Raw genomic sequence first — 16,107 nt, 5'->3', positions numbered from 1 at the left:
GATTTTATTGTGCTGTTGTTCTTATTATGCCTTTTATGTTTATAAGATTCTTTATTAAATTAAATTAAATTAAATTTAAAGGTTCAGGTGCCATAAAGCTTTTTTTTTTTAAATAAATATAAATAAGTAAACGGACCAAGTGTGTGTATTATTCTGTGCTCACACACAGGCAAGCCAACTTCCCTCTACCATTTCAATAGCTTGGGTTTGTGTCCCATGGTTATGATTATATTCAATTGCCTATAGACAATCATATTATTGGTACTGTGTCATCTTTAAACATTACAGGTAGACAGTGTTGCTGGGGTCTGTACTCTTTCCTTGCGAAAGGTTTTTACCTCACAAAACAATACAAACATCCAATACAGGCTCAGTAATGTCCAGTTTGGGATACTGAGTTGGAACGGGTTGAGTTAAAGAGGTAGACGTGCATGTAACCCAACAATCCAACTCAGATGAGCCCTGTCTAGGGTTCTTGTCAAGTCTCACAGAGGTCAGAAAACACTAGCATTTGCTGGATTGTTTCAATTGTATCATGCTCTTCAAACCATGCTTTCACACATGCAGCCCTGTGGAAAGATGCATGATCATCATGGGGGACAACAGCATAGGGTGAACATTATAATATTGAATTCACAGATAATGCACAACAGTCACTTTAATTAGCAGACCCCTTGACAGCTGAATGATCTCAAAACACCACAGAGCAACTTAATACATGTAGTTTAGTTTAGCAGTTTCCATTGAAATAGTGGCACAGTACTGGCAAATATATAGTTATATTACAATTATTATTATTATTATTTAAAAAAAAGCTTTCTGCCATTTGGGGACTGAATGGTATTAGCAACCTGCAGGTTTTGGGATTGTATCTTTATAGAGTAGAGATGGCCAAGCCTGGTCCTGGAGAGCCACAATCCAGCAAGTTTTATAGGTAACCCTTAATCATCAATTTCTAAAGACTTGGAACAATTTAATTTTGACTAGTTAAGCAGTTTTTTTTTTCAATTTTAGTAATTTGTTCAATTAAGTAATTTAGAGATAATTTGGAACAAAAACTTGAACCCCCTGCAGCTCTCATGGACCAGAGCTGACCACTCCTGATTTAATTGAACAATTTAACTTGCTAAATTGATCAACAAATTACATTCTTCAGAAATTAAATACATTGATAATTTAAGGATTACCTATAGAACCTGCTGGATGTGGCTCTTCAGGACCAGGGCTGGCCAGCCGTGTTCTGAGGGTTAGCGCAACACAAGTACCATAGGCATCATGTATAGCATAACAGACTTTATTGTACTTTTCTGTTGTTCGTTTTCAAGTATCTGTGTATACCCGTTATATTTTAGTAAAGCCTGCATTAGCCAATGCCGTGTTAGGAGATGTGTGAATTCTGATACACTGTGTGTAATCATATTGAGAAAGAGCAAGGTGAATGGCCCAGCCTGTGCAAAAACTTTAAACTAAGCAATACAGTCCTTCATTGAAAGAATCAAGTTGTCACGCAAAATATGGTCCCCCAGACTAAATGTCATAGATCAGCTTTGTTGTGTGTACTTGTGTAAGGCTACTTGGTCAATACATCCTAGAACCTGCTTACGTTGCTGTTTGGACATTTTTACAGTTTGGTGGGGTACTACGACTATATGGGTTGGGTTTTATGTTTTTAATTAAAGTGGCGGTTAGTTAAAGATATTAAATAACATGAACTTTTTAGTGAATCCAGTGACTCTTCCAGTGCAGTAGGTGGGGCTGTGCAGTATTTCATACCCTTGGCTCTGCTGCGCCGCTTTACAGCTCTTTGACCGGGTTTTCTCAGAAAGCAGACAAACGGGGGTCTGCGCGCGCGGGAAACCAATTTTGTTTAGAATTTCTGCGGATCAGGGAAAGTACAGGAAGGGTTAGAGAGCTCTTGAACTGGGTGAGTTTATTAACCTGTCACTTTATATTTGTGGTTTTTACACACTTAACGGTACTAAAGAATACTGGACAACAGGGATAAGAAAAACCTATATGTATGTTTTAACTTTGAGACGTAGAACAAAATGCGTTCACTGTTTGTGTCAGCAGCAGCATACTCTGCACATAGGCGAGAAAATACATTTTATTTTTGTTCAGATTTAGTATTCATAATTATTACTATTAACCTCAATATCTGTCAGTAAATGTCAGTTTTAGATTGAAAAGCTATCCCTATAACGTTTAATTTTGATAGCTTGTGTTAGCAGGTCCAGGTATGACAGACGGTCCGTTTGTTTTTTTTTATGGTCGAGATAATACACTTAAACGTCACACACCGGTTTGTATTTTTTTGCATTTACATTGATTTATAGAGTGATAGTTGTATTTTGCGTTATCTTAGTGAACGATTCTGTGCTCCTTCAACTTCACGGATACCGTCTGGTTACGTACAGTCCTGACATGTTGTAATTCACAGTAATGTGTGTTTTAATTTGTGTAAGGAAGGCCACACGAATTGCGTTGTATAGGCATTGTGGAGTTTTGTACTACACACAATTTCGCTGACATTACCAGTCTGGACCATGTTTCCCCATGTTAACACAAACTCTAATCCTTTAGTAGTTATTAAAACTAAAATGTGTTTAAGAAATATACTGGTAGCCTACAGAAATGAAATGTATCGTCAGAACAAAAACTACATTTTACAAGTTTACATTTTTGGTGTGCATGGGATCAGATTGGCTGTGCTGCATATTGAAGTCATCAGATTTCATCCATGTTGATTAACTGAATAGGACTAACTGTCTCCAGATCCATCCATTGTCTATATCTTTGAGACCAACACTTGAGTGTACCAAGTCAGTTTCAAACCCAGGGCTCAAGGATCGACGGGCAGTTGCATGAGCACACAATGTAAGTTATAAACAACAATGAGAATTGCAGTCTTTGTATTCCCTGCTACTAAGAAGAGGATGGTTGAGCCCGTAACCATTTACAAGACAGAGCAGACAACAGACTTATGGCCTTCATGTAGGGGGAAACAGTGCCCATATATACAAATGTTGGTTCTGCAAGGATGCATACAGATGTGCAAATATAATAACTTTTTTTTTTGTTTAAACACTAACAGTAACCTGACTGCTCTGTGACAGTACTGGCCACATCTGACAGGCACAGGGATGGGATGATATGTTTTGCTGTATTTAAGCTGAGAGCTTTACATATTTGTTGCAGGTGAAACAGAATGAAGGTTATCACTTGTGAAATAGCATGGCATAATAAAGAACCTGTGTACAGCATTGACTTCCAGCATGGAGCTGATGGCAAAATCAACCGGTTGGCCACTGCAGGTGTGGACACCACAGTTCGGGCAAGTATTATTATTATTATTATTATTATTGTTATTGTTATTGTTATTGTTATTGTTATTATTATTATGTATTTAAGGTGATTAAAGGGAGAAAGGCTGGGGTAAATATTATTATTATTATTATTATTATTATTATTTTATTATTATTTTATTATTTTTCTTAGCAGACGCCAGAGATTCTTGGGTGTGCTCTATAATTATATATCTGAAAACAGTCTACAAGTATCTGGCTCTAAAAACTCTGTTAATTCAGCTCAAGTGCACCAATGGGGGTTGCTCAGTGTCTTAAGGCAGTGACTTCCCTAAAATACAGTTTCCACAAATGGTTGAAACACTGGCCAAGAATTTGGTGCACTTGAGCAGGAACGAGCCATAGCTTACAATGCCAAGAAACAGATACTAGCAGGTAGTTATGTGCATGTATCCAGATTCTGCCACTCACATTTAATAATCACCTAAACTCAAGTGGGTGGCAAATGTCTGTGTGGACTACTTCCTTCAAAAGAGAACTGTTACATTTGCATCAGTGCAGAGATTGATTTATAGGATTAAGTGAGAAATCTATTTGCATAGCATTATTTTTTTAAATCTTGTTTCTTTTCTCTATTAAAAAGCGTATTTGCCTTCACAGATGTGGAAGATTGAAAAGGGACCTGACGGAAAGGCCATTGTGGAGTTCCTGTCTAACCTGGCCCGCCACTCTAAAGCTGTGAACGTGGTGCGGTTTTCCCCTAGCACTGAGCTCCTGGCATCTGGAGGGGATGGTAAGGAAGGAAAAATGAATTTTCTTTTTTAAACACAATTTTAAAACAATACTATCCATATACCCGTTTCAAACTACCTTTAATAATGCACCATCAACACGTGTTGAAAAAGTGGTTGTCATTCACAATCATCTTTTCAATGTGTTGATCACACTTTTTTTGGTAGTGTTAATAGAGTATAATCAAACCTTTTCAGTGTAATGATATTTTTCCACACCTGTGCTTGACATGAAAACGGCTCAGCTCTGTTTAATTCAGCTGAAGGTAGAAATTCATCTGTGGTATGCAGTGGGAGTCCTATTCCCTTCTATATGCAGTATATGTCTCATTTAAGTGCAATTTTACTTTATTAATGGCATTTGTTAAATGAAGGGATTGGGTCATGATAATGTTAATCCACATTTTCATTAATGTTGATAATATCAGTAATATGGTTTACCACAGTACTTTCACCCATCTTGTCAGATTGCACCACTAAGTGTTAATATTACAGTCACTGTTTACCTTGTCATTAAAAAAAATATGCTGCTTCCAACAGCAAGATATTATCCCACACAGCCATGACTGTTGTGAATTTTTTTAAATTCCTAATTCAAAGGCTAATTTCTAAGTTCATATACACATGAAAGCACTGTAATTGGCAGTTCTAAAGTGATGAATTGATTAAGTTAATAAGATCTTACTTTTCAATTGTCAAAATTACAAGATTTCTTCATCTGTGTAGGTCCCCACTATCTTGCTCCAAATCCTTCAACTCTTATTTCTTCAGGAAAGCCATGCAAGTGTCGGGAGCCCTCTAGTGCTGCTTGAAGAACTTGGCAACAAAAAACAGAAATAACAACTTGTTAATGTATTTTAATGTAAAATGCATTTTCAAATCATACCCTATAAACTGACTTATTTGTGTGCTGTTCTGCACATATTTATATGTAGATGCTGCAATTTTGCTTTGGAAGCTCAATGACAGCAAGGAGCCAGAGCAGCCAGCCTTCCAAGAGGATGAAGATGCTCAGCTCAACAAAGAATATTGGACTGTCGTCAAAACACTGCGGTAAGGATCAATGAGGCAGCTAGTGTCACCTTGCTGATATAAAGACACTTTGGATGATCAAATCTAGATTACTACTGTGGCAGGCAACCAGAACTCAATAGAAGTTCCAGAACTGAGAGTTCAAACCACCTGAACACATCAGCAAACAAACTACTTATTTTTTTTATTGCAAAAATCATGAAACAGCTTTTAAAATAAAAAATATTAATGTAATTTGAAGCTCCTTATTCTTATATATATAGTTCCTTAAAGTATTCAGACCCCTGACCATTTCTCTCGTATTACTGATTTACAAATGGTACATTGAAATTTCGTTCTATTTTATTTTAAACACTGAAACTCAAAATCAATTATTGTAAGGTAACATTGGTTTTATGTTGGGAAATATTTTTAAGAAAAATAAAAAACTGAAATGTACCATTTGTAATTCAGTAATATGAGAGAATTGGTCAGGGGTCTGAATACTTTTGCAAGGCACTGTGTGTGTATATGTATATAATTCTGTAGATTTCAGTTTTTGGCATGCAAACAGATAATGCTTTCATCTTAATACAGAGGTCACATAGAAGATGTGTATGATATCTCTTGGACAGCTGATGGGAACTTCATGGTCTCTGGATCTGTGGACAATACTGCAATTATGTGGGATGTCAATAAAGGTGATTTTAATACCATGTACAATCTTTATACGCACGGTCATTGTAAATCTTGCTATAAATACTAAATTATCTGAAAATCATATCTTGTAGGGTGTTTTTGAGTTCAATAGGAACTAGTACTTCAAAATATTAACATTCAAAATAAGAATTTGAACTATTTTTCTATCTCTACTGTTCTAATCTTTTCAGGACAGAAAATGACTGTTTTTAATGAGCACAAGAGCTATGTGCAGGGAGTTACCTGGGACCCCCTGGGACAGTACATCGCTACCCTCAGCTGTGACAGGTATCGTCAGTGACTGCTAATCATTTACAACTAGTTGCTCTCCTTTCTCATCTAGTCTTTGTACTTCAGTGCAAAACTATTTTATTGGCACTCTTCTGTTGGTGTGTGTGCAGTACATAATTAACTCTCTCACACATTGGCTTCTGTTTAGTACATGGTTCTCTACAGCTATGGCCAAAAGTATTGCATCACCTAGAATTTTAGGATTGAGACAATGAAACAAAAAAATATATAGATAGATAGATAGATAATTTAGATATTGTATTTAACATCATGTAATCAAAAAAAAATTTGATTAGAAAAAGTCTACCAGAAGCCATAATAGTAGTACAGTATTTCATGTTGGATTTCAAAATGTCACATTTTTCAATTTGTCAGTTTTTGATTAAGTATATGGAAAACAACAAACTGGTATATAATTTAATACGTTAACATAACATTGTTCAGCAGGTTTCATTCGACATTGTGAAGCAAAATTAGTTAATTCTAAGGTGATGCAAAACTTTTGGCTATAGCTGTAGGTGAATAAAATGTAATTCTTTTTGTACTGTTTCATTGCCATGTGTTACACTCTGGTCATTTCAGAGACAGTAAACGTTGGCCTAGCAGCTTAATTTTTTTTGTTGTGTAATGATAGTTTTAACCTCTTGAATATAGCATTAAGTCGTTATGTTGCTACATTCACACTGTATCTGCTTGCTAACCTATGTTTGCCTAGGGTAATGAGGGTTTACAGCACACAGACCAGAAAAAAGACCTACAGTGTCAGTAAGATGTTATCTGGGGCAGCGACAGAAGGAGAGGCAAGTAGTTTTTGTTTCACATACCAGATTGCCCTTGGCATAAAACCATCCTCGTCCTTTAAGACTGAACAGTGTTGACCCCTAAACAGTCCAAACACTAGTATATTCCTTACTGTAATTTTTCAGGGGTATTTAGTCACATTCTGAAATAGAAGCCCACACTTAATGTTTGATTCCAATTCTGTCTGTGGTTTTACAGGTGAAAAATTATCGAATGTTCCACGATGACAGCATGAGGTCTTTCTTCCGTAGACTCACTTTCACACCAGATGGGTCCTTGCTTCTTGTCCCAGGTATTGGCAAAATGTGTGGGTTTTATTCCTCTGTATGCTGCATTACTAAGCAACCCTGTGATGGGAGCTTGAAATAACTTCTATATCTGCTACTACAAATGCAAATGTCTAATAAGCCATTGCAGCTTGCAACTTTTTTTTTTTTAATCCTCTGGCAAAAGAGAGTACAGTTTGAGCTTGTCTTAATTTTAGGGCTGCAACGAAGGGTACATTTGACCTTCGAAGGTTCGGATCACATTACCGAAGGAAGGTTCGAACCTTCGATGGTGCTACTTTGCATAATGTACTGGTGACGTCACCATAGCTACTTGTTTATTTAAAACATTCATATGTAGTTTAAGACTATGTTATAGAACAGTAATCATGTTTTTATAATTGACATGAAAATACACGTTGTTTATTTACACGTAATTGATGCTGCTTGCACGTAAGCTTGAATTGCAGCAGCACTAACTGCAGCAGACTTAGGCAAAACAAACTTCATTTAAGTCACCGTTCCAAGCAGGTTATCAGTCTCAGTCACATTTTACTACTACTGCTGCTACTACTAAATAATAAAAATAATAATAATAATATGAACTTATGATTGTAAAGTAACCCCAGAGATTGGATGTGCCTCCATGATACATCAACAAACACTTGCACAGTTTGTATTCAACCTTTTTTTTTTTTTTTGGTTGTCTTGGCATTTAACAAAAAAAGTGCTCAGTTTTATCAATTAAAATTATTAGTGTTGGCGTATATTTTGTATGTTTCAAACATATTCTACCATAGCACTTTTCTTACACTGTCTTGTACACTTGATATTTAGTAAATATTTTACTGAAGCACTACAACCACTATAGGTACCCCACCCAGTGCTTTGGCATAATATACCCTGCTCCATCTTTGACAGCATGCCATGTAGAGTTACTACATATAATGATTTGGTAGTGGATTTTAATACAACTTTTGTTTAAGTAATATGCATTATATGAATCAAAAGATCGAATTTTGCATGCAAGTGACATTTAATGTGTGATTTTTATAGTATTCACACATGGTCAAACGATTTCTGTTAACAGAAAAACATACAGTACGTGAATGGCGTCTGACGAACCTTCGGAGGTTTAAAACAATCTTCGAATTCCTGGCTAGAGAACGAACCTTCTAATACAGCCCTACTTAATGTTTGTTCCACGGCTGTATTCCTTGATTTTTAAAGCTATGTTCTATTACCTCTATAAAAAACAAATAATACCATTCACTGCCACATTTTTATAACCTCTGGCCATATCAATGATACAGACCTCATCACATGCTATGAAATGATTTATTTGCAGTTGGACACAGATTTATTCTAATCCCTCAAAACAATTCCAGTATAAGTGGTATCCATTACATTAAATACTTTATTCAGTGACCAACAGAACGGGGCATTGAATAAAAATCTGGTTTGGTGACCTTAATTTACAAAACACAATAGAACCCCTGAATCGGTTAATTAACATTATTGGGTCGCCTGTCGCAGTCCTGTTGCAAAAAGAGGTGAGGTCAAAGTAACTTAAATGGCAGGCTTGAGACGTGTGTGTTTGTGTGTTTTTTTTTTGTTTTTTTTTTGTGTCGCACATTCAAGTGACAAGCACATAGTATATTCAGCAGTTTCTGGCAGTTCTAATAATCCTTCTTGAGAAACTGCCTCATGTCCTGTATGTGACAGGCACCTCCTGGAAAAAGTAATTGATTGATTGTTTTATTATTTTTTTTTACAGCTGGGTGTGTTGAAGCAGGAGAAAATGTCACAAACACAACATATGTTTTCTCACGGAAAAACTTGAAAAGGTATGTTTTTTAGCCCCCAATTTCCCCATATAGATTTATAGATAGATCAATTTTTTAATGAACTGGAATTTAAGGTTTTGCCATGGTGTAACCAGGATCTGTTCTGTGTACTGATAATGCTAGATACAAAAAAATAAGCTGGATTTACTTTGTTGTTTCTGTATTTTTAAAGGAGGAAGGGCATGCCAAATGGAAAGTTCCTTTACATACTGTCTTCTGTGCCTTCTTTTCCAGGCCTATAGCTCACCTTCCATGCCCTGCCAAGGCAACTCTGGCTGTACGCTGCTGTCCTGTCTTCTTTGAACTGAGATCTTCGTTCAACAAAGGTACTATGTCAGCAGTCATTGAGAGGCAATGTGTTACTTGCTAGTAGTGAAGGTTCATCAGGTTCTTGAGAAACTTGCAAAAGTATGTGTGTGAGAACCAAATCCTCGTCACGTTTTGTATGAAGTGAGGAATTGTTACCTACATATATATATATTTTTTTTCACTGATTTCTCATGTATTAAATAACTTGTGCTGATGTGTGATGTGTTTTTTTTTTTTTTTTACCCCATAGATGATTCCTCACAGAAACAGCCTAATGTTTTTAACCTGCCCTATCGGCTGGTGTTTGCAGTTGCTTCTGAAGATTCAGTGTTCCTGTACGATACTCAGCAATCCATCCCCTTTGGTTACATTTCAAATATCCACTATCACACTCTCAGTGACGTCACCTGGTGAGTAGATTTTATTAGGTTTCTATCTATCTATCTATCATAATATAAATTTAAAAAAGGCCTGTCAAGCGATTTAAAAAAAAAGAATATAGATAGAATATAGATAGAATATAGATAGAGCTCTAGATAAGGTTTTGGGTCATGAGTAATTTGCTCTCTAGTTTAGACACCATGTAAAAACATTACCTTGAAGTCGTGTACTTTTCAATAAATGTACAGCTATGGCCAAAAGTTTTGCATCACCCTATAGAATTAACTAATTTTGCTTCATAAAGTCTAATCAAACCTGCTTAATAATGTTGCATTAGCATATTGAATTACATACAGCTTTGTAGTTTTCCATATACTTAAAGAACAACTGACAACAATTGGAAAATGTGACATTTTGAAATCCAACATGAAATACTGTACTATTACGGCTTGCGGTATCATTTTCTAGTTTCTTTAAAATTGTTGATGTTTTTTTAAATTGTCTCCATCCTAAAATTCTAGGTGGTGCTAAACTTTTGGCCAGAGCTGTACATACTTAAATGCTAACTTATGGGATATGCATTAACTACAGCCTTACATCTTCACTGTAATGTTACTTTGAACTACTGTACAAAAACTTGGTCTTACAATAAAACTAATTCTTATTTGCTTTATTGACCACAAGCAATATGGCTGTGATGCAAATAAACACAAACAGAACGTACGTGTGTATGTGATTTATATATATATATATATATATATATATATATATATATATATATATATATATATATATATATATACACATACAGCTCTGGAAAAAATTGAGACCACTGCAAAATTATCAGTTTCTCTGGTTTTACTATTTATAGGTATGTGTTTGGGGAAAATGAACATTTTTGTCTTATTCTATAAACTACTGATAACATTTCTCCCAAATTCCAAATAAAAATATTGTCATTTAGAGCATTTATTTGCAGAAAATGACAACTGGTCAAAATAACAAAAAAGATGCAGTGTTGTCAGACCTCGAATAATGCAAAGAAAATAAGTTCATATTCATTTTTAAACAACACAATACTAATGTTTTAACTTAGGAAGAGTTCAGAAATCAATATTTTGTGGAATAACCCTGATTTTCAAGCACAGCTTTCATGCGTCTTGGCATGCTCTCCACCAGTCTTTCACATTGATGTTGGGTGACTTTATGCCACTAGTAACAGTATTGCTATGTGCATCCGCCATATTGCTGTGTTCCCGCTTGCCACTCTCAACATGTCGCCACAAAAAGGTTTTACAGACTGTTTTGTTTCATTAAATTTTTCGCCCAATGAAAGCGCTTTGCTAACGTAACAACAACATTGTTACGTTCTTGCGGGAGGATAGAGGTTCTAAACAATATTGCGACAATGCTGCTGCTTGTAAAATAACAATAAAGAAGTACCGACACATTAGCAAAATCATGTTTCGAATAGGGTTGCGTGGGTATTATTGAAGAAATAAGTCTGACTTGCAATTTGATGCAAACAGGTTTTATTTATCTAACAGAGAGAACAGGGATAGTCACAGGATACCAGAAGACGTATGTGTGTGGTTTTTTTTTTTTTTTAAACACAAAACAAAAAAACTCATCTTCATTTTTTTCTACATAGGCCTAAGTTTTTTTTTTTTTTTTGTCATCTTTTACTAATATATCGCCTTCACTCTCTCAACCAAATCAGTAATAGCGATGTGTTGTTCAGTATTCCTGCCTAGATCAGACAGAGTGAACAGCTGATCTGAATTATTATTTGAGGATGCACCTCGCATGAATGTAGCTGCTAATATACCTTATGCATATATTAAGGCGATTACTCGAATACCAAAAAGATCGAGTATTAAAATAATCGCCACGACTCGATTAATTATCCCAGCTCTAATATATATATATAACTTTTTTATTCCAAAGCTGCAGATGGAATATAATATCTCCATCTCTCTATCTATCTATATATATATATGTCTATCTATCTGTTTATATATCTCTATCTCTCGCCAATGATTTTAAACTAAACAAAAAAATGCTTTCTTGTGCTCTTCCTTTCCAAGTCGACCGACACGCTCCCAAAATATTTTAAACCAGAAAAAAAATGTCCAAAAATATATAAAAAGAAACTGTTGAGATACTGCACTGATGCAAATAAATAAAGAAATGGTAATATTGTATTCCTTACTGCTATAGTAATATAAAGCATCCCCCACTCTCCAAACACAGAAGGCTGAAAGAAGCCGCCTTGGCTCTACAGTGTACACCAGGGGTACTCAATTATTTTAGTGAAGGTCCAAAATTCTTGGTTACAGCAAGGTCAAGTGCCCACAAACACACACAGAGCTACACAAATATAGTTTTTACACATGTTGTTGGTTTGAGAGTTGTTCACTAGGTTTAAGGAGTTTTTGAGAGAATCAGAACTCTCTCCCATTTTTACTAGTCTGCCTTCTTTACTGACTTGTTACTGCATGAGTTCTTTCCATGCCATAACCATAGAATTGTAGAACTACTGTTTTATGTGTCTGTGTTAGCAGAGCCAAATATTGTTTCACCATTGCAAAAACAAAGCAAATTGTAGCAAACAAAACTGAAGAACAAGAAGAAAAAAACTAAACTGAAAAATCACTGTGCCTTCTCTTTCAAGTGAATTAAAAATAAAAACACCTTACAAATTACAGTAATTTTACATTCAGTACATTTATAATTGGTTAATACTCACAGTAAGTGGGAGAAGTGGCAGGTCCTCAAGGGCCTTGAGTTACAGGTGAGCTCAGTAAGAGCAATACAGAGATGCAAAGATTTGCATCAGTCGGAACAGAACGCTGATATTAATGTTCATCTTGGGGAACGAATATCCACACACAATGTGATCTGCAGATAATTCATTGTATTAAGACATACCAATTGTCACAAAAAATGAGTAGGCTGATCTTGATGACTTGCTTTATTAGATTAACAGACTTATCTCTTTCATGGAATTGATCAGCGTGGGTTTGAACAAAGTGTAATTCTTTATTTATTTATTTATTTTTAAAAAACAGGTCCAAGGATGGTTCCTTCCTGGCTGTGTCCTCCACAGACGGGTACTGTTCCTTTGTAACTTTTGAAAATGGAGAGCTGGGAACCCCTCTGAAGCAGAAGCCTGTATTTGAAATGCAGACCCCAGGTGCAGCGGTGGAGAAAAAGATAAAGAAAGTACAGAGGACCGCATCACCAGTGCCTAAGTCAGTGGAAGCCAGCCCAGTGAGTGGCAGGAGCAGCGATATTAGTGTTCCTAGCCCCTTGCTGGAGGGGACTCCATCCAGAACTGTGTCAGGGAAGGATACCCCCTCCACCCCTGTCAGCACCAAGGCAGTCCCAAGCACTCCTGCTTCTGAAGACATGAAGCCCCTGAGTGGCAAAGGCAGCCAGCCCCGGAGGATCACTCTCAACACACTGGCGGCCTGGAGCAAACCTAGCACTCCGACAGGGCCCACACCCAGGTAAAAACATGGGATGTACACATACAAGAAAACATCAGCACAACACTGTGCTCAAATGCAGAGTTCATCCCATTAACTGATAATCTTACATGTAGCCAAGCATTGTGTATCCAATCTATCTGACCTGTTACTAAAGGAAATATGCAAGACAGAATGGGCCCAGGTTTCACCAACAAGATGTAACTGGTTAAGAATTATCATGGGAGGGGTGCCAGTAATTTTTTGTTATGAATGAATACTTTTAAATTAAATACATTAAATATATTTGTTAATTTATTAGAAATTGTGTATTTTGTTATTAAAGTGGTTAAAGTTTACTAAATTCTTGTCCTTAATCTGTTACCTTGAATTATGGCGTAGGGTGCCAATACTTTTGTCTGCGACTGTAACTGAGGGCGGCTTGGTGGTCCAGTGCTTAGTCAAGGGCTGCTTGTTCGTTTTTTTTTTTCTTCTAGCAACTGACTCACTGTGTGACCCTGAGCAAGTCACTTAACCACCTTGTGCTCCGTCCTTCGGATGAGACGTCTGCTAGTCATTTAGCGTCTACTAAATAATAATAGTAATTTTGTCTGTTTTAAAGATTTGTAGTATAGACACATGTGTTTTATTTTTTGAATTTCTTACTCTTTGTATTTCTTAATGTCGTTAGAAGAATAGCACTGACCCCTGTTGGATCTCCAGTGCTGTCTAATACCGTGATTTCTACACCACCTTCTACAGAAAAGGCAAAACATGGTTAGTAATTCAGTCTTATGCTCCAGGTTAAATGTGCTTTTTTATTTCTAGTTCATATGCACTTTACTACTTTCATGCCTGAATTTTAATGTTAAGACTTAGCTTCAATATCCTCACTTTTACTTGTGTGATTGTTTGTTTTGGATCTTTTATTAACCCTTTTCCATAAACCATTTTCCAGTCCAAGTGGTGTAGTTTTCAAGTTATCTGCAGATGGCATCTTTTTTAAATGGTGAAGCAGCATATTTCCATTAATTTGAATTCCAAATCCTCTTTTTATTTGTGTAATGATTTCAGAGGATTGTTAATGAAGTATATCTTTGTTGATTATAGAGAGACCGTCCCCACCAGCTGATCCGCTCTGTAAGCCTCCAGAGCCGAAGAGGCCCAAGACAGAGGAGTTCACGGTCTCTGGGACCCCCGACCGACACCACGCTGAGAGCAGCAAGAACACCACGCAGCAACAACAACCCAACGATCCTGAAACCAAGTGAACTGTCAAAGAACAGAGACACTGGCTAATTTCTTATACTGAGACTCAAACATGTACTTTGCACTTCCTTGAATACAGGTTGCCAAAACTTGTTTATTACAACAAAAAAAGAAAGAAAAAACAGAACTCTTCACTTGAAATGCTGTCACCTGGCCCTTTTTTTAATTCTTTTTTGGGGGTTATTTGAAATCATGAGGTAACGTGTTTGCTGTTAAGGGTTTTAATGTGCATTTTTGTATAAATATGTATTGGGGATATTATTTTGTATATTTTCTTTCAATCTTAAGTATTGTAGCTGTCTGAAATAATATGCTGCTGTTTTGGGCCCTTGCTGCTAACGGCACATTTGGATATTTTGAAAAACAAGATAAACTTGCAGTTTACAAATGAAAGAAAAATGTATATAACTTGTGAAAAAGACAGGGATTTTAAACTTTTATATTCTGAGGACAATGGTTTAAAATGTCTGTGTCTTGAATTATGCTTTTTTCCCCCTCCATATAAAACTATTAACACTTGCAGTTTCTGTGGATTTTATGAATGAGACTACAGTTGCACAATGGCATCTCTAGTATGTAGCTTAAAATGACTGCATGACCCCTTGTATTGTTCAATTGTAAATGGGTGGTTTGGTGGGAGGTGGGGTGGGGACTGCACCAAATTGTCTGGGTGAAGTTGATGAAGGTAAGCATGTGTACAAAAGGTTTGCAGCGATGCCTTTATTTCATATTCCTTTCTTGTTTGAAAGACAAAGGATATTTGTAGGCAAGAGATAGAGATTATATATGTATAAATGCCATTATATATGATGGCACTGATGTCTGCTGGATTTGAGATGAGTAATCAGCCACATCCAGATTGAATTCCATTTTCAAGCTTTATGTAATCCAATATCGGGTACAAAAAATTCACAAACACAGGGTGTTGTTACTCTGACACTAGTTGAGACTTGCATCCCTGGATTCAGCGTATTTTTAAGACAGTTGTCTGTGCTGCTTTTATTTTTGTTTGCAAAATTGTGTAAATTATGTTTTTCTTAGTAAGTGGAAAACAAAATGGTATTTAAATAGGTGGTAAGTACATGTCACAACTTATGTTAGTTATTTGTAGAGAAAGTATAAATTCCCTGCCAAAAAAAAAGTCAATCGTCTACATCAAAGTCCTGTGTTGTATTTCACTAGTTTCATAAAGTTTAGTGGTAACATTTTGAATCTAAAAATCTTTTTATTGTACAAAACAGATATAGTTATTCACAAATCTAATTTGGGCATAGAACTTCAACTGATCAGTTTTTTTTTGCACAACTTCCTTATAAAAAGGACAGGAAGGGACTATTGATACTCCTGCACCCTGGCACAGGTCAGAAGCTCTCATATATAAGGTGAATTGATTTCTTTGATTCTTTGATACATTTTATATATAATTTATTGGACTTTATGCCAGGCAGAATAGATGTTCAGGTAATCATTTCTAAATTAAATGTACTAGGAAAAAATCATTTCAAGTCCTATGCTGCATCTAGAAATGTAAGAGCTAAATAGGATATAAAATCTACCAGCCAGGATAGAGAAGTTTTCATTCTTATGATTAATCACAGCTCTATCCACTGCCTCAACTTTCAAAGAATATTTTGGAACATGCTGAATTTTTTCTGCAGTCATACTTG

The 16,107-nt window shown here is 36.0% G+C and overlaps 1 protein-coding gene across 2 annotated transcripts; it reads left to right on the top strand.

Moving 5' to 3' along the window:
• Positions 1-1,756: 1,756 nt before the first annotated feature.
• Positions 1,757-14,962, top strand: LOC117407465 (chromatin assembly factor 1 subunit B-like). Of its 2 annotated transcripts, XM_034012534.3 has the most exons (15): positions 1,757-1,924; positions 2,776-2,877; positions 3,199-3,334; positions 3,966-4,098; positions 5,032-5,149; positions 5,705-5,808; positions 5,998-6,094; positions 6,813-6,897; positions 7,097-7,190; positions 8,942-9,011; positions 9,246-9,337; positions 9,571-9,730; positions 12,773-13,213; positions 13,863-13,948; positions 14,282-14,962. In XM_034012534.3, exons 3-15 carry the CDS (start codon positions 3,209-3,211, stop codon positions 14,440-14,442), a joined length of 1,767 nt encoding a protein of 588 aa, XP_033868425.2. In that variant the 5' UTR covers positions 1,757-1,924; positions 2,776-2,877; positions 3,199-3,208; the 3' UTR covers positions 14,443-14,962. The 2 variants fall into 2 exon arrangements, with proteins under 2 accessions (XP_033868425.2, XP_033868424.2); XM_034012533.3 differs by lacking the exon at positions 2,776-2,877 and having other exon boundaries at positions 1,759-1,924.
• The last annotated feature ends 1,145 nt before the right edge of the window (positions 14,963-16,107 follow it).

Source organism: Acipenser ruthenus, chromosome 8, assembly GCF_902713425.1.
Source record: "Acipenser ruthenus chromosome 8, fAciRut3.2 maternal haplotype, whole genome shotgun sequence".
Lineage (NCBI taxonomy): Eukaryota > Metazoa > Chordata > Actinopteri > Acipenseriformes > Acipenseridae > Acipenser > Acipenser ruthenus.
This window is presented reverse-complemented; position numbering and strand designations above follow the sequence as displayed.